The sequence below is a fragment of the Agelaius tricolor genome, unplaced genomic scaffold (assembly GCF_023055355.1).
Source record: "Agelaius tricolor isolate 1412-34295 unplaced genomic scaffold, bAgeTri1.0.p SCAF_25, whole genome shotgun sequence".
In the NCBI taxonomy this organism is placed as follows: domain Eukaryota; kingdom Metazoa; phylum Chordata; class Aves; order Passeriformes; family Icteridae; genus Agelaius; species Agelaius tricolor.
In genome coordinates, this window is record NW_027269285.1 from 2,039,749 (window position 1) to 2,060,000 (window position 20,252).

Below are 20,252 nucleotides of genomic sequence, written 5' to 3' on the forward strand. Positions count from 1 at the left end.
CTATCACAGATGTGTTAATAATTTCTACTCAAAACTAAAAGGTTGGGGGTCTTTAGGTTTCAAGTTTTGTTTTCATGTCACACACTGTCAGTAAACTGGTCTGTATTCAAAGAATTTTATTGCCTAAAATTCTCGTTGCTCATTGGCCTTGGTGATCACAAAGCACATCTGGATATCTACAATAATACTGCTTGGGAGAAATGTGGAACAAGGCAGTGGGGAGCTGATGGCACAGATTTGTGTCTGCTTTTTGTATGTGTGGGAACAATGTGACAAATAATGTGTAAAGGTAAAACAGTCTGTAAGAACTGATCTGTCCATCCTGTTCCTGTGGTGTATGTGCCCTGGAGAAACTCAAAGGATGTGAAGGGGAGCTTCAAAAAATGTTCAAAAATTACCAATGTCACAGCTTTTCCAGTTTTTCTTTCCTTTCAGCTTTTTCATGGAGTCTGTGCTAGAGGCTGTCTTGCTTGCATTCAGGATTTGCTGCATCCTTATGCCTCCTTTCTGTTGAGAGTAAGTCACAAGTTCCATGGAAGTGGAAGTTTGAATAGCAGTTTGTTTGGGGTAGCCACTCTTTTCCAGTCTGAGAGTATTAAAAATGGCCAGGAACAGTCCCTCTGCCCTAATTATGAGTAGGATTAGGAGCTCTTGTGAAAGCCCAACTATGTGCTGGGCTTTCTGCTATAGAGGGAACCTTTGTGGGATTTCTGAATCAAAGGAACTGTTTTATGACTTGGTGATTATTAAGGGAACCAGACTTGTCTCAGAACAACCCTCTCTATTTTTGCCTCTCTTTGGACTTCTCTGAACAAAGGTTTGTGCATGGCTGTTCTGGAGCCGTCCTCTTCTGCCTGGAGCCACTGGAAGGCACCCAAAACGTGCTCGGAACTTTCTTCCTCTTTGGAGACAGTTGTGTAGCCACCATTTCACTTCCTCTCATCTCTGTACAGCAGCTCAGCCTGAAACAGGCTGGGGAGTGCTCCAAAGGTTTGCTATGGCACATCCAACTACTTGTAACTGTGAACATCATGGAGAGGAGAGGAAGGAACTGTCAATTTGTGGCTAGCACCCAGCCAATTCTATTTTCTGTCCAGGGAAATTGCAGTGAGTTGTTGCCTTTACAATCCTCTGAGGTACATTTGAAGTTTTGAATAGATTTGACACTTTTTAAAAAGAAGAATCAGCAGTTTCAGGATGCTCAGTGGTGGAGGTAGGAGCCAGGCGTGCATGGACGAGGCACAGAGAAAGGCAGCAGCTTTTAGGGGAGTGTTCAAGAGTTCTGGGGCTTCAGTTTGCAGATGTCTGTCTTGAAAGATAATAAATCAGATTTCTTTCAAGATCTCTGTGCAGCCATCACTGCTTGAAAATCAGATCTGTTTAAACAAACAGCTCCACTGGAAGTCTGCACGTGGGTGCTGAGAATTAAGGCAGGAAGGTGGCTTTGATTCCTGGAGGACTTCACACAGATTGTGCTCATCACTTCCACAGTGCAGAAGTTGGACACATGCTATGATTGTGTGTGGGTAACTTGCAAAATTTCATATGAACGTTTTCCATGAGAAATTTGTGGGGATTTGTAGAGGAGTTAGCACAGATGCCTTAAAAAATTGAGGAAAAAAAAAATAGTTGTGTTTGAAAGAGTCCATTTGGTAAAATACTGTAATATTTTCAGTAATTTTATTGCTGCTTTTTCATTTCAGTAATCTTTCAGTTCCCCTGGCTGAAGGCAGGCAGGATATTGAACCCTATTCTAAGCTTTTTATAAAAAGCCATTTATCATCAACTTGTAAAAGACCCCTGAAGTTCAGAGTGACTTTCAGCAGAGGGACTGTGTGTGTGTGTGTGTGTGTGTGTGTGGCAGCAGGATTAGTCAGAGACCGATGATTATTTTAATTTGTGAGCTAAGATGTGTTTACTCAGATTGTAACAGCTCCTTACCATATTATAATGTTAAATTATTGTTGTTTGGAGGAGTCCCGGCAGTCTGGTGACAGAAGTGTAAACGAGCACTCGAAACAGAAAAGAGCAGTTCTGGGTTTAATTCTTTGCTTTACTTCTAAGTCTCTCTGCAAGCCTTGGTGAATTTTATTCAGCTGATTTTGTCTGTCAGCTCTCTGCTGTGTGACAACAGTAATAATCTCTGTGTTCCCCGCGTGTGCAGTGACTTTAATTTTGCAGCTTTCTTCGAGAAGAATAACTGTTATGTTCCTTAATCACCCCGCTAAGTGCAGATGATTATAATGGAAATAAAACCAGAGCCCATGTCCTGGAGAGCACCACTGCTCTGGGACAAGGTGTTGATTAAGTGACTGATTCAGAGGAGATTGTGGCAAACTGGAGGATTTTTCTGTGTGCAGTCACGTCATCACGATTTTCCTCTTACATCTTTTCCAATTTTCAGTAAAGCCTACATAAAAAAACTGCTTTTAATCTTTATGCTGATATCTGTCTTATCTTCCCTTTTGCTTGGCAATCATAACTTATTGATAGTAACTTGTGATTAGCTTTTGTTCTTGTAAATATTTTCAGAGCTCGGGCTCTGTCGGATTTTTCTCACTTGTTTTTTTCCTTCAAGTCTCAAAATGAAACTGTTTGCAACTGTTTGTGTATATAGTAGCAAGGCAATCTATTTACATTATGTTGGAGCACCCTAGGACTGTTTACCCACACAATGTCAGCCTTTGCTGGGGGTAGGGATGATTTCATTTCCAAATGAATCATTGTTTGGCTTTGTTCTTTCCAGCAGAATGAAGTAAACTGTTAAATAGAGGATGATAAAGAGATATTTCCTTTGCACCTTTTATAGCCGACAGAGATTTTGTTTGGGCTGTTCTGTCTGTTAATGCAGCGAGGTTGTATTTTTGTCATTCCCTTGGATTGCCAGAGTGTGTTGTCAGGAATATCTGAGTTATGTTGGGATCCTTTTATGGGCTTTTACTATTATAAGACTATTACAACATCGGTTGGTTGTTGGGGTGAACATTAGGGTAAAATATGGCCTTATGTGACCATTTCACTTGTATAAAATTGGGTTTATGGTCCTTACCTGTCTCCCAGGTAGGCTGTGGGATTAAGGGATGAGTTGTTAAAGCAGAGCATGCCCTTGGTGTTGCAAACTTCTCCGTGTTCTCTTCAGGACACATATGAATAGCAAGGAGCGTTTTGCTGTAAAAATGCAATGCTTTACTTGGATGGTTGAAAACTGCACATAACTCCAATTATTTTAATCCTGCAAATTAAAATTTACAGAATGTTATTAATTCTTGCACCACCAGTAAGTGAAATAATGTCTGTGTAGCTCTGCTCGCTCAGTTGTCTCTGCTGTTGGCTGCATGAATTTCCAGGACCAGAACAAATAATAATCCAGTAAGTTAGCATTGGATCTACAGCTACACATCCACACCTACTAAAAATATTCCATAATAATATGATACTCTCTGAATTTGCCTTGCATTTCATTGGGGATTGAAGTATTTATTTATTTGCCAAAAAACTGTTCATAGTACGCCGTGGTTCTGTTTCAGATTTAATACCGATGCTGAGAGGGAGTATATAAATTTAGAATTATTAAAAAACCATGTTGTTCTCGATACAGTATACTCAGGCTTGTATTTATCTCTTTATAAATGTTTTAGTATGGCACGTTTTTTCATTGCAAAATCTTTTCTAAGTTTAAAAATCAAAAGGTTTTCTCTTGCTTTTCCTTAATTTGTCACAATCGCAACATGAGTAAAATCCAAGCGTAAAACTGGAAGTTTGATAAACATGCAGCCTGAGATGCTTTACATATTTTCACGTTACTTTTCACTATTTCCCAGAGTGAAACTCCTTTTACTAGAAGAATTCTTATGGGAAAGCAGAGTTGAAAGGACTGACATCATCAGCCCTTCCTGAAAAACAGATTGGTTTCCTTTAAGTAACACTCACTTAAGAAACCACCTATTTAGAGAGAGGCAGACAAAAATAGTTTCAAAGAAAATTAACTGTATAATAACTTAAAGCACTGGAGGGCAGTTCCTTCACGAAACGAGCTGACTACGGTTCTTGAAAAACTCTCTATTAAGTTTAATTTTTCTCTTTGTAGCAGTTTGCGCAGAAACAGCAGAGCGAGCTGCAGCATCGGCCCGCGTTGTTTTATCGTGCTTTTAACATTCTTGTTTGTATCATTGTCGTGCTTCTCCACAGCGTTACACTCGGCTCTTTTTTTAATTTAAGCGTCATTTCAAATCATTTCAAATAATTCCTTTTGCAGCTCCATTTCTTAGCGCAGATTTCGCGCCGGACGCGCCGCCCGCGCCGGCGCCCTCAGCGCTCCCGCGTCACGCCCAGGGCCTGCAGGGGGCGCCCTCTCCCCGGCCATGGCGCCTCAGGCGGGGCCGGCCCTGAGGGGGACCTGGCGTGGAACCGCCGTAACCCGGACAAATGGTGGCGATGAGGATAAACCCCTCTCTTTTTCACTAATACTGGTACTGAGCTGTTTGCATAGGCATCGTAAATATTTATTTACTTCCAAATAGAAACCCTCCACATTCGCTGTGCTGCTTGAAGCATCGAGCAATTCTCTTCACACCTTCACCTGAAGTTTCTCTTCACCAGTTTTAAGGCAGTTGAGAAAAAAAACCAAAATTAATTGACCTGGTGGGAATTTTCTGCTAGTGACTTTTAGACACCATTCTGTGATGATTCTTTCTTTCTTAAGCAGTCCTGGTGGTGGTGATGGAAGGTCCCACATGTAGGGCTGGGAGAAGAGGTGGGAAGAGCTGGAATCACCAGTTTGGGAATTGGCCAGCAGCTTACTGGATTTTAGGAAGCTGTGTTTGCTGTATTTTAGCTGCCTTTTTCCCCCCTCTCCTCCTTTTTTTTTTTGGTAATTGATAGAGAATCAGTGGAGTGAAAGAAATGGGTGGTGTATTTTGGATAGTTTCTGAAGTGGAAGGAAAAGATCCATTCCCTTCAGATAAGTAGGGAAGTAGACTGATAAATTCTGTCACAAGGGAAGTTCGTGTCTGTACATCAAGTGTTTCTAAAGCAGGATTTTGTAAACAGTATAGATCGAAGACTGGGGCATGTTTGTGTTGGTATTTGAAAGAGAAGTTTCAAATACTCTGGATAGATTGAAAATTGAAGGAGATGGACATCAGAAGGGAATTGCAGCTCTGGAGAAAGGGAGTGTAAAAATCTATGACTGAGTGATTTAGCACAGCAAATGCTGCAGCAGTGGTCAGAGCAAACTGTTTCAGAGAGGCTGTGGGTAGACAGACAGAGGGGAAATAATCGGCAGCACACAGGAGACTGCGATGGCAGAGATGGATCATGAGGTGAAGGGAAAGGGGAAGGCAGAGAGGAGTGGGATTACCACAGATGTGAGCGTCCCACTGAAGTTTTCCTGTCAAGATGGATGATTTCAGTCTTGGTAATATCAAATGGAAGGAAATTTTGAGAGGGTCAAGTGCTGATGTGTCAGAGTCAGGTACTGAGGGAGTCCACAAAGTGGTAACTGGAATTTTAAGTGTTTATCTGAAAACGACTTACTGAATGACAGTTTGTAATTCTATGGTTATTTCAATTGTTCCTTTGATTACTCTCTCTTAGTTTACAGTAAACCCATGTTTTTAGATCTGCAAATCTCCCCAGCTAACCAGGTACATAAAAGACAGGCTAGTGCATTTCCTTTTTGTACACTGCAAGTAATAAAGACATCCTGCAGCTGATGCAGTGCTTTGATCGGGTTTTGCAGTTGCCAATTGGAAATTGATAAATAATGATACTAATGATCTATGAGAAGGAACATGCTTGACTTTACATTTTCTCAATGTCCCAGTTCAGAGGGTTAGGTACACTTGTGTACAGCTGAAATGAGTGTGATCAGCATAAAAGCCATCACTAGGATTGAGATTTGGAGTAACAGTGCAGCTGAAAAGAGTTGGTCGCTGAAGGAGTGACGCAGGAAAGATTCTCTGCATGGTTCATGGCCAAAGCACAAAGGGGAAAGGCTGGAATTAGGTCAGGAGAAGAGTGGAGTAGCACAGGGGAGACACTGCAGTCCAGACATTTGTTGGTGGGTCAAGGAATGTAAGTGGTTCAAGGGAGCTGCCATCAGTGAAATGACAGAAAGTAGCTTTGCTCACCTGATACAAGCCTGTAATATGTTGGATCAGAAGGTGAGAAAGTAGAATCTAGAGTTTTTCAAGAGACTGTATCAGCTGAAGGAGGAGGTTTAAGTATGGAGGGTGTTGCATGACAAGGGAGGTTTGGCATGAGGGAAGGTGAAAGCATGTGAAGCTCTGTGTAAGTAACCCACAAGGGGAAGGAATGGGGCAAGAGCTGGTGGGAACAATCATTTTATCTGATGGACATGCTGAGTTCAAGCCCAAACACCTTCTACTTCCCCTGGCAGTGGGTATTCTGGGAATCCAGGGCTGCTCCCTGGTGTCTGCAGCCTGAATCAGACTTTCTGTCTATATGATTGGTGATGGATTATACAGTAAATGGGTGTTGCCCTTGCTGCCCTCTTTTTTTTTTTTTTTTCAGTTTATTATTCTTAAGTAAGGCATTTAATCAACTGTGCATCTTTGGTAGCCTGAAAAATGTAAACACTTTATGGAAAGAAACGTAAGCATTAAGATTAGAAATAAAATATCCTTCTATCTTTTAAAAGGTTTATCTTTACCCTTAAATATGCTGATTGAGCTTATTCTTTTTCGCTTAGCCCTTGTGGGCTGTTAAAATCAGTTGCTTTTTCCCATCTCAAGGAAATGCATCTTTGACACTTCTCATGACCTGAGTCACGATGCTGTCACGGAGCCAGAAACATCCTCAACGGTCATGGGTAAAAGAGCAGAACTGCCAAGGGTGTGTGGTGGGTGCAAGAGGGACAGATTGCTTCAGTTCCTATCCTATGGGTGTTTCAGACAAGCCATTTATTATAATTACCCATGGATATTATTATCAAGTTCTCAAATGCAGTGGTTCTCAAGGCACTTCTTTTTTTTTCCACATAACTTGGGAGAAATCTCGTGCATTCAACCGGGATTGAATTCAGATGCGAAAATATTTGTTCTTATGGTTGCAACCGGAGGGAAAATAAGGCACAGATGGAAAGGTGAGGTTAAAAAAATCACAGATGAATTAACATGTAGTTTATCATCAAAATAAATTGTAGTTGGCTCAGCCCTTTGGGTAAGGGGCTGCCATTAAACTTTCCCTATCTCCTCACTGAACACATTTGCACACAGAGATGTCCTTCAGAAATTCCCAGCCCAGTTCATTCTGCAGGTTCTATGGCCAGCAGATGAGTTTCTCTGACTGTGCTGTCTCAGTATAAAAACATTAAGCTCATAAAGATAATTTTATTCTGTATCATTTGAAAGAAAAGTCTGAGACACCAAAACTTTCCAAAGTTTACAATGCCAAAGCATCTCGGAGTCGTTCTGAAAGAAGGCTTTGAATTGAAATCTGTGCTGATGTGAATTGTGATGGATGGACACAACGAGGGGCAGCAATAGTGCATTCTTGTTTTCTCAAGCGCTTCATCATTCACCAGCAGACAGTGTTAGCAAAATTCCCATGTGCAAGAAATCGGAGCAACAGAGCCTGTCCCGAGCGCCCGGAGGCTGCCTGCACGATAACCTCATTAGTGCACTGTTAGTCTGAGCTCAGGCAGTCCTGTCCTCTCAAGAGTTTGCAAACTCCAGCCCAGAGCTGTGGTAGCCACAGCCTCTGGCCCAGAGCTGGCTTACAGCCACATGCTGAGGAGGATGGCACTGCTCCTTCAGGCTTGTTCGCAGCACACTGTGCTGCTATACCTGTAATAGCTGTAAGAAACTAATCCTGCCCTCTTCCCATCTGTGGAGAGCTGAAGGTGCAAGATCTGTTTCAAAGAGGATGGACTTGGCCCTGGCCTTTGCTGGAGAGGACCCAGCAAAGGGTGGCCAGATTGGCTGTTCTGGCTGGTAACACCATCTGGAACAGCCCAGCTGAAGCGTTGCCGCCGCTGCCTGCACAAAGCCTGAAGCCAACAGCTGGCAAACCAGTTTGGTTGGGTTTATTTCGAGTTTTGCCCATACATGGACTTGAGCCTTGCACAAACTGTATTTTTAGTTAAATAAGTCCTGAAAGATGATTACTATGCCAGACTTGTGTGTGTGATGGTGGAGGGGTTGTTCTCTAAGGAAATCCATCTTTGTCCAGGTAGAGGCAGCAAAGGGGTCATGGGAGTTCCTTCTCTGCTGAGCACAAGAGGAGATTATTGGGTATCAGTGAGTGGGACACTCATAACTGAGGGACAAAGTTCCTGAAACTGAAGATAGTAGAAGAACTCCAGAGGGAGGAAGGGACTGTTATGAGGCCATGTTCAGATTTTGAGTGGATGTTGCTGAAGTTCAAGGAGCTCGGGTGAGAGGGCAGGGGACTCTGTCCCAGCAGTGACCGAGACACTTGGGCTGGCGCTTGCGTGTCTCTGCTGAGCACTCTGACTTAGGGGCTGTCACCATCACATGCCTTGCCTGGATGCAAGCAGAGAGCAAGCTCTGCTCTCTTAGGGTGACCGTGAGATTTAGTGCAGCTGTGTTTCCAAAGGTTCCATATCAAACGGATTTAAATGTTACAAAAACAACTGGCTGCGTTATTTGCTCCCGTCCATTCCAGTGGAAGCAAGTTAGTGATAGGTTTAGCTCTGAGTAGCTACTTGATATGTGTACAGGAGCTAAGACATAATATTCCTCCTTTAATGGGTCTAATTGTACTGGAAATATTGAGAGTTAGGGTGTGAAATGAGTTTAAATTTGATAGGACACAATTCAAGGAAATGGCAATGTAACTTGAATTGAGAGGCGATCGTTAACTAAAATAATTCGTTTCCTGACTTTTTCTAGGAAAATGTCTAGCATTCTCCAAAGAAAGATAACACATGTTGGACTGAATAAAACAAAACATGAAAGCAAAAGCCCACTTTGGCAGTAATTAGGGCTCGTGGTGCTGGGTGTGTTTCCCGTTGCTGAGTTTGTGTGTCAGGCTCTTCCAAGGGCTCCGTGAGCCAGCATTGCTTCCGCTGCCTTCTCTGCTCGGGTCACAAGGCAGCGTTTCTCACCAGGGCGCTGCTGTTTCCTCTTCCGACTGTAGTAGATTACAGATTATACTGGAACATGTCTGAGGAAAGGTCAGAAACGAGGGTGAAAGTCTTGGAACTGAAGCTGGGAAGCTTTCCATTCTCATCCGGGAAACTTTTTGTATTGAATAAAGAGCAAAGCAAAATAAACCACCACATCCATGACACTTCTGGTTTTCCTGCCGTTTTTTGCCTACCAGTTAGAGAGGATTTTATTTCCCTTGCATTATACAATTAGGGAATGTTTAGCTGAGGAATCCTCAGTGTTACACTAAACAGAAATAATGGCCAAACATGGTTAATTTTCCTGTAACTTGGCCTCCACATGATTGCATAGCCTGGAGTTACTGCATTTTTATTTACCAAATTATAGATGTTTATATGTAGTGTTAATGTCAGTAGACTTCGTGGTACCCTTTGAAATGGAGTCTGTTAAATACTGGAAGATATAAAAGCTAATCAAGTAGGGTTTGAATTTTAATGACACTGCCTTACTAAGCTTTTTGAATTGGAGTAATGGAAGAAAAATGGAAAAAATCAACATAGAAGCATTTTATTATAAGGCTGAGAGGTGCTTGATACCACTTTAGTTTTTCAAATCAAGTGTACAGAGAAGCTAAAATCCTTCTGATCATTACTTTCCTACCAGAAAAAAACAATGGTCTGGGACAAGTCCTCTTTGCTTTGCTCACTGACAGTTTACACCAAAGAAAATCCTGCAGCACTTGGAGACATGTCATGCACATGCTGAAATTTAACAGCTAAAAGGGTTTAATTTCAGTTTGTTGACAAGTTGGTGTTTGCATCCCTTAGGTGTGAGGGTGTAGTTTTGGTTTTAAGCTTGGCTGTGATTTAGGAGTTCATTTCCATGCACAAATGGGACCTGTGGTACTGATAGATTCAAACTCATTTGAAATCAGATAAGAAGTGATTTGGTTGCATTAATTGTGATGCTGTGCATGGACTGAAGAGCAGAGTAACAGGGCCTTCCTCCACATCATTCTTTCAGGATCCTATAAAGTCTTTTTGCCACACTGTGTTGCTGCTGAGTGCAATCCTTGGGGCTGGGCAATGTCCCTGCCAAGCTGCATTTGGATGTCTAATTGTGTCATTTGTAGTGCCAAAAATCAGGGTGTTTGTCCTCTCTCCTCAGAGATGATCTCTGACAGCAGTGCCCTCAAGTGCTCTGCTCAAACACTGACCAATTTAAATCTGGCCTGAATTCATCAAGGCTCTTAGTTGATCAGAAAAGGACACGTAACTGTATTAATTGCTTTCAGTTGTTTGATTGCTTTTTGAACAGTGTTAGAAGCTTGCAAGTCTTGAATGTTTTCCCCTTGATGTAGCTCCCCTTTCTTATCCAAAAATACAGATTGAAAGGCTTAAAAAAGTGTGATTTGATCAAATGTTTTGATCTGATATTCAGGCCTGCAGAGTAACTCAGAGATGTACCATTTGAGGTTTGTGGGGAGCTGAGGGTGTCTCTGCCCAGGGCTTGAGGAGGGAAGCGATGCTGTGGCACCCCGAGCCTGTCCGGCCATACCTGGGAGAGCTGCTCCTGATGGCTTTTCCACAGATGTCCAGCTTTGTCAAAACCCACTAAATCTCGTGAAGTTTATTTTCCTTATAGCATCTGTATTTTATAATGGTGCTTTTAATTTGTTTTTCCTTTGTCTGTTGGGATTTCTTTTGTCCGGCACTCGCAGGCCTCCCTTTTTTCCTCGCTGGAAGTGAGTCTGTCAGTGATGGCCGCTTTGGGAATCCAGCTCGGCCCGGCCGCTCCCTCCCTCTGACAACAAAGCCCATTGTTGTTTTCTTTCTTCACTTTCATCCTCAGCTTAATCCATTTCTCCTTTGAGTGTCAGTGGAATAAAATGTCTGGAAAAGAGTGGCTCAGGTTTTGGGGGGTGAGATGCTGGTGGTTTCCAGACTCTCAGCAAACAGGTCCAAACCCAATGCATTGGGTTTTCCATGTCTCAGCAGGCAATATTTGCCCAATGTAAGGCTGCACTTGCAGATAAACTGGTCAGACTCCAGAGCTATGGCATCCTCAGCTTTTTGGAAGTCCCTGGTAAAATTAGTAAGGCATTTACCAGCCTAGACTGGCTTGAATGTATCCCATTCACAGCTCTGATATGAAAATCTCCTCTATGGCAGCCCAAGGAAAGACAAATACTTGACCCCATCCCTTGCACGGGGTCCTGAGGGCTCAGGGTGATTTCCAGGGCAAAGTGCCTCCTTGCTTGGGATGCTCCAGTGGAAATGATCCTTGAGAGGACACCTTTGCCCTGGAATTGTGCTGGTGATGATTGATTGCAATAAAAGCATTCCTGGCCTAGTCTGTAGGATGAGATCTGTGTGTGTCAGTCTCCAGCCATTTACAGTTAAATGCACTGTCCACATGTTGGGAGGTAACTTGAGTTCAGCTTTCTGCTGGATGAAAAACACAGGATATTTCTACCAGACTTAAACTTTGGCTTATTTGTTGCTTGTCCTTTGACAGTGAATCAACAACGGCTTGAGCTGTAGAAATAATGTTGATGCTTGGCTGCATTCTTTGTGCTCTTTTGGCCTGATCTGACTGCCCTGTGCACACACAACTCCTGTTTGCTGCAGAAGCTTCCTACTTGGAAGGGCTGGAGAAATGAAAGGGTCATTTTTGGGATTCCTGGATGGGTACAGCAGCACAGCAGAAAATTAGGTGGTTTTCTTTAACCTTAATCATCCCCACCATCTTAATACTATTGTAGTCAGATTTACCAGAACAACTTCTCTGTCAAAAATAATTTCTCTCCTCTTTGTAGCATTCTAACTTTTAATTTTTGACTACTATCACTTTTAATTACAATTTTTGCAGTGAAGCAACTGACTGTTGCAGCAGAAAATGCAGGTTGGCAGGCAATGGTTACTGTGACATATGTTTGGTATTTACAGCTTTTCCATTTGTCACAGCAGAATTTTTTTATCATGTTTGTGCTGTGAAGTGCTGTGTGTTCTGAGGTCTGGTTTAGTTAATTTTTTATTGAGGTTTGTATACATCAGATTTAGCTATACTTCCAAATACATAGTTACAAATTAAATGCTTGACCTCCTGATGTTTTTTGGTTTCTTTCTCAAAGAAGAATCATGTCATATTTTAGTCCCTTTCAGAATATCTTTTACACATTTTCATTCTTTTTATTTACTACTTTTTTGGAGGGTTTATTATGTTTCCTTATATATGAGTTTCTAGAAGTTGTAAGATGTTGTTCCTACAATTAATAAAAATGTCTGAAGGGATGAGATAACCCTGCAGTGTTCTAAGTCTCCTTCACTGCTCTGGGAGTCCTCAACTTGTATGGAAGCAAATCCTTGTGTAGGAAGGATGTCTGCAAATTCCTCATTTCTCTGCATGCAAATAATCCATGGAATCAGCTGAAGGCTTTGCATATGGAAAACCACTGAAGCTGGGAGCAGAGGGCACTGAGACATGAAATGTGCCTTGAGAGGGGAGAGGGGGCTGGTCCAGCCAGCCTGGGGATCAGTAGTTCAGAGCTAATCATCAGATTCTGAACAAGTAATAGAAAATAAATCACAGACATTTGGAGTCCCTCAGTAGGTACCTTTGGTGTTTGCTGTGCCCATGTGGATCCAGGGGAATATGGGACAGGGAAACACTTCCAGAGAGGCCTTGGCTGCAGGAACAGTGACTAATTAGACAATAATGCACAAAACTATTCATATGCCCTTCTGAAAAAACCAAAAATGCATTTTTAAACTAATTTTTAAAAAAATTAATTGCATCTTAGTCTTATTTAAAACTGAGCTGGGTTTTTTTTTTCCTTTTCCTTTTTCTTTGTATTCCAAGTTGGTGCAGGAAAATTGCTATTAATGAAATCTGCTCCCTGGGAACTTCAATAGGCTTATTCTTCATTAAAGCCTTTCTATTTCTCTTAAAACGTATTGATGGATGCTCAGGCCAGATACTTATCACAAAATACACTTTGTAATTTCATCATTTCTGTTATTGTGCTTCTCTGAGATGCAGAGGTCTGGGGGCTTTGCAGAAAAACCCAAATAAAACCCCCAAGCTTCCAGCTATATAGTATTAAAAGAAGGGTGAAGGAAGCATTGAGTGTCTTTAGGATGATGAGACATTCATTAAGATTTTTCCGCCTTCCTTTTCCTATTTTCAATCCATCTGAAGTACCATTAAAGCTTTTCAGGCAGCTTCCTGTGAGAAACCCTTTGCTGTGCTGTTTTTCTTCCTTGAAAAAAGGTGGCTGCTCTTGAGGCAGATTGTATGGATTTGGCCTGGGATTTGTATAATATCTGTGTAGAATGCAGCGGTTGTTTAGGAACCTAATTCCCAATATGGTTCCCTTTTGATTAAGAACAAAGCCAGCGTTTCACAGCATTATAGGAGCACAGAAAAACAAGTTAATGATCTAAACCTTTTAATTCATGGTTGCTTGTCTATTTAAAGTACTTTTGATTCTGCTATAAACAGACTGGCCCCTTTTTTTGTTTAACTTCTTTCTTTGGTTTCTTCACATTTCTTTCTTTACTGTCCATGAAATTTGGAGCTAGTTTCCTTTTCCAACTGAAGAATGAAAGGTTGTGACTACAGAGTGATACAGCGAGTAAGAAAGCGTATCCAAACTGGGCATCCATCCAGCACAGACCTCTTTGAAATCAGCTAAATTTAGGGTTGTTGAGGGCTTTTTTTGTTATGTTTTCCCTTTCCTTTTTTTCAGTACCTGTGTTTCATTTTCGTCTTTTTGAATGAATATGAAATTTGTTACTTTTTTGATACTTTTTTGATTTTTACATCCAGTTTGGCGTGGCTTTATTTGCCATAGTTACTCGATATTTCCCTCCAGCCTTAGTTCTGCAGATGATTATTCTGGATGTCTTTATCCGTCGAGACAACAAAAGCGACCTTTTCAGGACTTCCAATTACCAACACTGTATGTGGTACTTTAGGAAAATAATTCCCTTCCAGCTACTCCTTCTTTTTTAAATAGAGAATTGGAATCCAGAGCTTGTCCTTCAAATCGAACTCGAAAACTTTTCGGTGAACAAAACTGCCAGGCAAGCAGCAGCAGCAGCAGCAGGAATAATTTCCCGTGCATGGAAAGGAATCCTTCCTTATCCTCATATGTAAAATTAGTAATTGCTTCTTCCTTTGTAATTTATTCTTTATCTGAAATGAAGATTCTTTTTTTAGATTTTTTTTTCTTTTATTACAGCAGCAGCTTGTTTGTGGTGGTTTTTTTTGGATTTTTTAAAATACTTTTTACCTTACTTCAGACAGATTTAGAAATGATAAATGAAGAAAAAATTCCAATAATGTGTTTTATTGCATCTCTATCCCATCAAGGTAAATTGAACAGCCAAGACACTTACAATAACTTCACAAACAACAACCCTGGCAATCCTCGGCTCCTGCCTCTCCCAAGTCTGACTGTGGTGTTGCCTCTTGCTCAGATCAAGCAGCCAATGACATTAGGGACCATCACCAAACGCACAGGGTAAGTGGCACAAACCTTCCTCAGCCTTTATCGTTCATGGGGAAATCATTTGTGTTATTAGTGAGAATTAGTTTTATTCCATATTTTAAATTCAGTGTATGTAGTTTAATAGCAGCAGAAGAGGGGTGGGAGGAAGAGGAGACTGAAAACGTCAGATAAATAAATACAACCTGAAAACAAACCTCTGTAAATTCAGGAATATTCATTTGGGTGGGTCAGAAGACATTTTCACACCAGGAATTGGAATGAAACATAAGCAGAGCTGTGTTCAATCAGAATAAAATATGGCTTTACTTTTTTTCCCAAGTTTGTTTATTTTGATTTCCAACCTTTTCAAGCAGAAACGATTTTTGACCATCAGAACTAGAAAGACAGTAAGCCAGGTTCAGCAGAAAGGCAAAACTTAATCCTACTGTTTTCTTGACCTTATTTTTCCTCTGTTGCACTGTTCTGGACTGGGTGGATTTGCACTCCAGAGTCAGCTGCACTTTGGCACTTCTCATGTGCCATGATAAAACACTTCCAAGTATTTCTTGGGAAAAGCTTCTCTAAATATATATATTATAAGATTTTATGAGCTTGGTAAATCATAGCAATTTTAAATTAATTAATCCTGTCCAACAGCTGACATTTTTGTCTTGCTAAACTTTAAATATTCTTTGATTGTAATTAAAGCTACAGGGTGATGATTATATTTTTCCTCTCTCATTTTCTGGTTGTTTGAATTCCTGAATATTTTCCAGTTAAAAATCTGATTGATCTCTTCGTTTTCCAAGGAAAATGAATATTTTTAAGGATGTATATTTTTAAGGAAAGTAGACCCGAGCATGGCACGTGGTTAGACAAAACAACTGCCAGTCCTACAGCTTCCTAACCTTTCCCTGCATTTTGGCAAACACAGGCACTGCCTCCCTGCCTTCAGTGCTCCTTGCTCAAACCCTGCTCATGGTGAATTTTCCCTCGTGTTTCACGAACCAGGAATTATTTTCCAGGCGGGAGTTCACGGCCGTTCCCTCTCTCCCCGTGCAGTTCCCATGCTTGTGCTGGAGCTCAGGGCACGCTGTAAATCCCCGTAGCTGGGTCTGGGTGCTGTGGGTGGCAGTGCTGGCAGCCAGGAGCTGGGCTGTGCTCGTGTGCGTCCCTTCCTGTCTGCCCAGCCATCGCTGCCGGCCTTGCCGTGAAGGCCTTGCCGTGAAACGGGAATTTCACGGCGCTCGCTGGGCCAAACGTGAGCCACAGACACACAGCTGCCCCAAGCACAGGGAGGAATTCCTGAACTTCACAGAGAATTGGGAATGGAGCTTAAGAAACAGTGAAGAAACAGTTTGAGGGTCATGTTGAGGTTTAGCTTCCTCCACAGACACGTTTCAGTTGCTCATTTTTGCCCTTTTAGTTTTCTGCTCAGTTTAAGCTGAGTGAAAGAGATTTTGCTGCTTCTCAGGTGAATTTTGGAAGAATATCCAGGTGTGATCCTGGATGAGGATGGGAAGGGAGGTGGGAGCAGGGGGAGGTTGTCACAGGGTAGGAGGTCACAGTTCCTCAAAGAGGGGAAATACCAAAAACCTGACTTGAAGAATATGGCCAGTGAAGGACAGAAATAGAAATGTGGGCTCCCAGAACTAGAATAGACACTTAGAACCAGGTGGGACATGGCAGAGAAAGAAATTAAAAATTCACCTGAGGGCCTGCCAGGGGAGGTAGGTGATAGGAGCAGTGAGGAGAAGGATTTGGAAGAAAGCTCTTGGTTTACAGTTGTATTTAATGTGAAATTCTTTACAAAAGTTTCCTTAATGCTGTATTATACCAAGAAACCTTTCTAAAATTATTGCAATTGTAATAAGTCTGCAGTATTTTATTTAATGTTTTATTCTTAAAGATCGAAAACATATTTGGACTGTTCATATCTGTAATTTTATGATGAATTATACTATTCACAAACTGTCTCTGTTCCATTTTATGTAATTTTTTAAACTAATTAAATTTAAAATGCTCAATGAGGCTTATGTAAGGGGGGAAAACAGCAGTCATGGGAAATACCCTGCTGTGTAAATAGAGTTTTCATGAATGAGGATCATCATTTTCAGCACGGCCCACGTAGCCTTGTAACGGTAAGCCGAGAGCTTCCTTCATTTGTTCTGCATCCAAAATATTTGATGAAAGTACACAAAATTAACATGAAAAGCTGTTATTTATAAAGCAGGGATTTAAGAGGAATGCCTAGGATCCAAGAAGCCTGGCATGCCTAAAATGACCAAATTGAGACAGCAGCCTTAACTTAAACCTCCAGGGGGCAAAGCGTGTGTTTAACATATTTAACATCTGCCCTCATATTTCTGCAAACACATAGCTCTGGAAGTCTGTGCAGTGTAAGATTTCGACAGGACAGGGACCATCTGCCTCGCTGGGAGAAGTGGAGGAGGCATGTATTACTGCAAATGGCAAAAGACAGATGTATTTACACCTCCATGGTCAGCACCTCTGAGCACTGCTCCGAGGAAACAAGGCTCTTCCTTGGGAGCAGCTGCTGAGCCTCCAGTGTGCAGCCATCAGAAAAGGAGCTGGGCTCCTCCAGTCAAAGATTCCTCTTCTCCCGTGCTTGTGACTATGAAAGAATTAAAAATTTAATCTGTTACAGTACATTCAAGCGAGGCTCAAATACCGTATGATGAGAGGGCTGCATTTGTCCGTTTTATTTCTCTTAGCATCAGCTGCTTTAATATTAAATCTTCCTGAAGTCTTGTAGATTTTATTAACCAAAAAATCGAGTTGGGGTTTGTTCTGCCAGTATCCAAGACAGCAAAATATTTTGCAGGTACTGAAAGGACTGATCAGTGCTGTTAATACCGTGTGTCTGGAGCAGAGCTGCAAAGCATGTCATGTTGCTTGACAGGTGGAATGGCAGTAAATTTTTTAAAAGTGTTCCCTGTAGCCCTGTGGGAATGAAAGACGGAGTCTGGAATTGTGTCATGACCGTGCTGTTCATCACAGATGCTTTTGTTTCCCCCTGCAAAGATGCAGAGTTTGGAACATGTTCTGATCAGTCACTGCTCTGAATGCCAGTTCATTGTCAGCATGGAGCGCCTTGGAGCATCCCCTCTGCCTTCCATCCCTCCTTCCCTGCCCTCTGCTTCCTCCTTGGCCTTTTCAAGTCTCCCACTGTAATTTCTGCACCTTCATCAAGCACTTCATTTTTGTCCCTCCATTTTGTCATCCCATTGACTGGCTTTCCTGGAGTCTGTGCTGTCAGCACATTCAGCCTTTCCCAGAGGGGCTCTAACACTAATGAGTAAGGAAGCTCCTGATGTTTTAAAGATTAGGGGGGGATGCAGGACAGCACAAGAGCTGGGTTTAATAAGTCTTTCTATATCCGTGCCTCAGTTTCCCTCTCAAAATTTTGATAGCAATGCTGAATTCCTTGTCAAGGCTGGTGAATGGGTTAATTCATTGCTCATTTACAAAGAGCTTATAGACTGGGAAGGGGGAGAGCTGTATGATCCATCTCATTGTCCATAGAGGGCAGTGACTCAGAACATTCTAGAATTCAGCTTTGTGCCCCACAGTAGCTCCAGAAGAGTTTCCTGGGTTTGTGGGATGAGTTGTAGTTAATTTCCAGTAGGGACATGGATGAGCTGTAATGGGAAGGAGGGAAAAAAAGATAAAATAATTGCCCCCAAAGAAAAACTGTTGTCAAAGTTGGCTCCTCTGCCAGCAGCATTTGTTTGAACTCCTCAAGGGACAGGGTCATTATATTTGTATCAAACTTCACTCCCCAGCTCATCCTGGCTGGAGTGAGCTGCAGGATGGAACCTGCATTAGCTGAGCCTGGTCAAAACACAGAAATCCTGTGTGCCTTGCAGGAAAAGGATAAACCTTGCTTTTTTTCCAGCCAGGAGATTTAGATAGTGTATTTTAAAACATGAAACTCTATCCCTTCTTCACCCCATAGCTCATTCCACCCTCAGTGAGGAAGCAGGTAAAGTGTCTGATGCAATTTTATGATTTTCATTTTCTATGCACAGAAAGTCATTGATATATTTTGGATTATATATATATAAAGTCACTGATATATCTTGGATTATATATATATAAAGTCACTGATATATCTTGGATTTATTTTGTCTCAGGGACCTTCATTTGTCCCAGAGTCAGCTGATGCAGCAAACAAAAATAAGTGGTGCAAAATCACCACATTATGGTACAATTCATTAGGAAAAAATAACTGAAAAAGTAGAAGGAAAAAAAAAATAAAGCTAAAGAGTTCAGCACAATTGTCTGAAGCCAGACATTCTCTTTCTGGCACATTTCTCAGACATATTTTATATCATTCTGTTTTTATAGTATATTTTAGTAGCAAAGTAACTGCTGTAATGATTTGTAATTGATACAAGATACAATTATTTGCACTGAAGTTTGTTCAGATGTCACTGTTTATGAGAGGATTCTCGATTTGGCATAATGAGGGCTAGAATAAATGGGTATTGCACAGCTTATTAAAAGCTTAAAGAGGTTTATTAAACATAACCACACAAAATCAAAGTATTTAATTTGTCAATTTGCTAAAACTCAGAACCAGGTAAGAAACTGCGAAAATTCTGTCAGAATTTGAATGGTAAATCATCCTCCTTGCATGATTTCCTTTGGAATTTCTGCCTGGCTCTGGGAAAGGGAACCTGGGTGAGTTTTGCCTTGGCACTGCTCTCTTGCTGTCACCGAGCGCAGCCATCTGGTGCTGTCTCTTCAAGGCTGGGTTATCCTGTAATTTGTGAATTCTCTCTCGCTCTCAATTAGCATTCCATCCATATTATGGGAGGGAAATAGGGGGAAACAATTGCTTATATAAATATCATAGGGGAAAAAATGGTTGTCTTGAAAGAAATCAGGTCTTTTGAGCAGCAAGGTGGTGCTAAGTTGGTTTTCTTACACATAAAGCATTTTAATAAGTCTCTGCTGGAGTCTTTGGAAGTGTAATGACATTTTCTTCATGATACAAAATTTTCTATCCAAAACTGACTGAACAAAACCTTCAGTTGAAGCCCACCTGGGCCAGTTTGTAATTAAAATAAAGAGAAATTGTTAATTTGTACAATCAGGTCAATATAGGAGTAGTGGAAGAAGAAAAAGCTTCTGAAATGTTTAATGGGCTCAGCTAAGTGTTACTTGCCTGAGGTTTGAAGACAGAGCAACTTAGAGAAGAAAAAGAAATAGTGTCCAAAACGTCCCTGATCATCATTTAGAAATGAAATTCTGAGCTCCCAGGCAGATCCCACCCCTCTCCAATGACTCTTCAGATTTACACTCGATACATTCTAGGTTTTAAATCATGTTGGCCTTGGGTTATGCAGGAGATTTAGCTTTCAATTAAATATTTAAGCAGTGCAATAGTGCTGGACTCATCTTCCAGACTGGCCTTTGACTCAGGGACTGGATGTGCTGACTTTATAGGAGATCATTCAGTTCAGACAATTTAATTGGGTTTTACCACTGTTCAAAGATGATACATTAGGTCTAGAAGGGTGGTTGGTTCTGTCAAATGAGCTCTGTCCCCAAAAATGTGAACCAATTTATTAAATACAGAAAGTTAAAGGCCAGTCCCTTATATGGAGCTCAAAAAATGATTTTTTTTGGCCCAT

General features: G+C 41.4%; 1 protein-coding gene across 13 annotated transcripts in view; it reads left to right on the forward strand.

The window, feature by feature from the left end:
• BCAS3 (BCAS3 microtubule associated cell migration factor) overlaps nt 1–20,252 on the forward strand; it is a 299,661-nt gene that overhangs the window by 79,419 nt on the left and 199,990 nt on the right. For all 13 annotated transcript variants that reach the window (XR_011682444.1, XM_071448221.1, XM_071448225.1 and 10 more), the window contains exon 16: nt 14,472–14,622. Coding sequence is in view for 12 of the 13 variants with exons in the window: in XM_071448221.1 (XP_071304322.1) it covers nt 14,472–14,622 (151 nt within the window). In the remaining variant the exon portion in view is untranslated. The remainder of the gene's footprint in view (nt 1–14,471; nt 14,623–20,252) is intronic.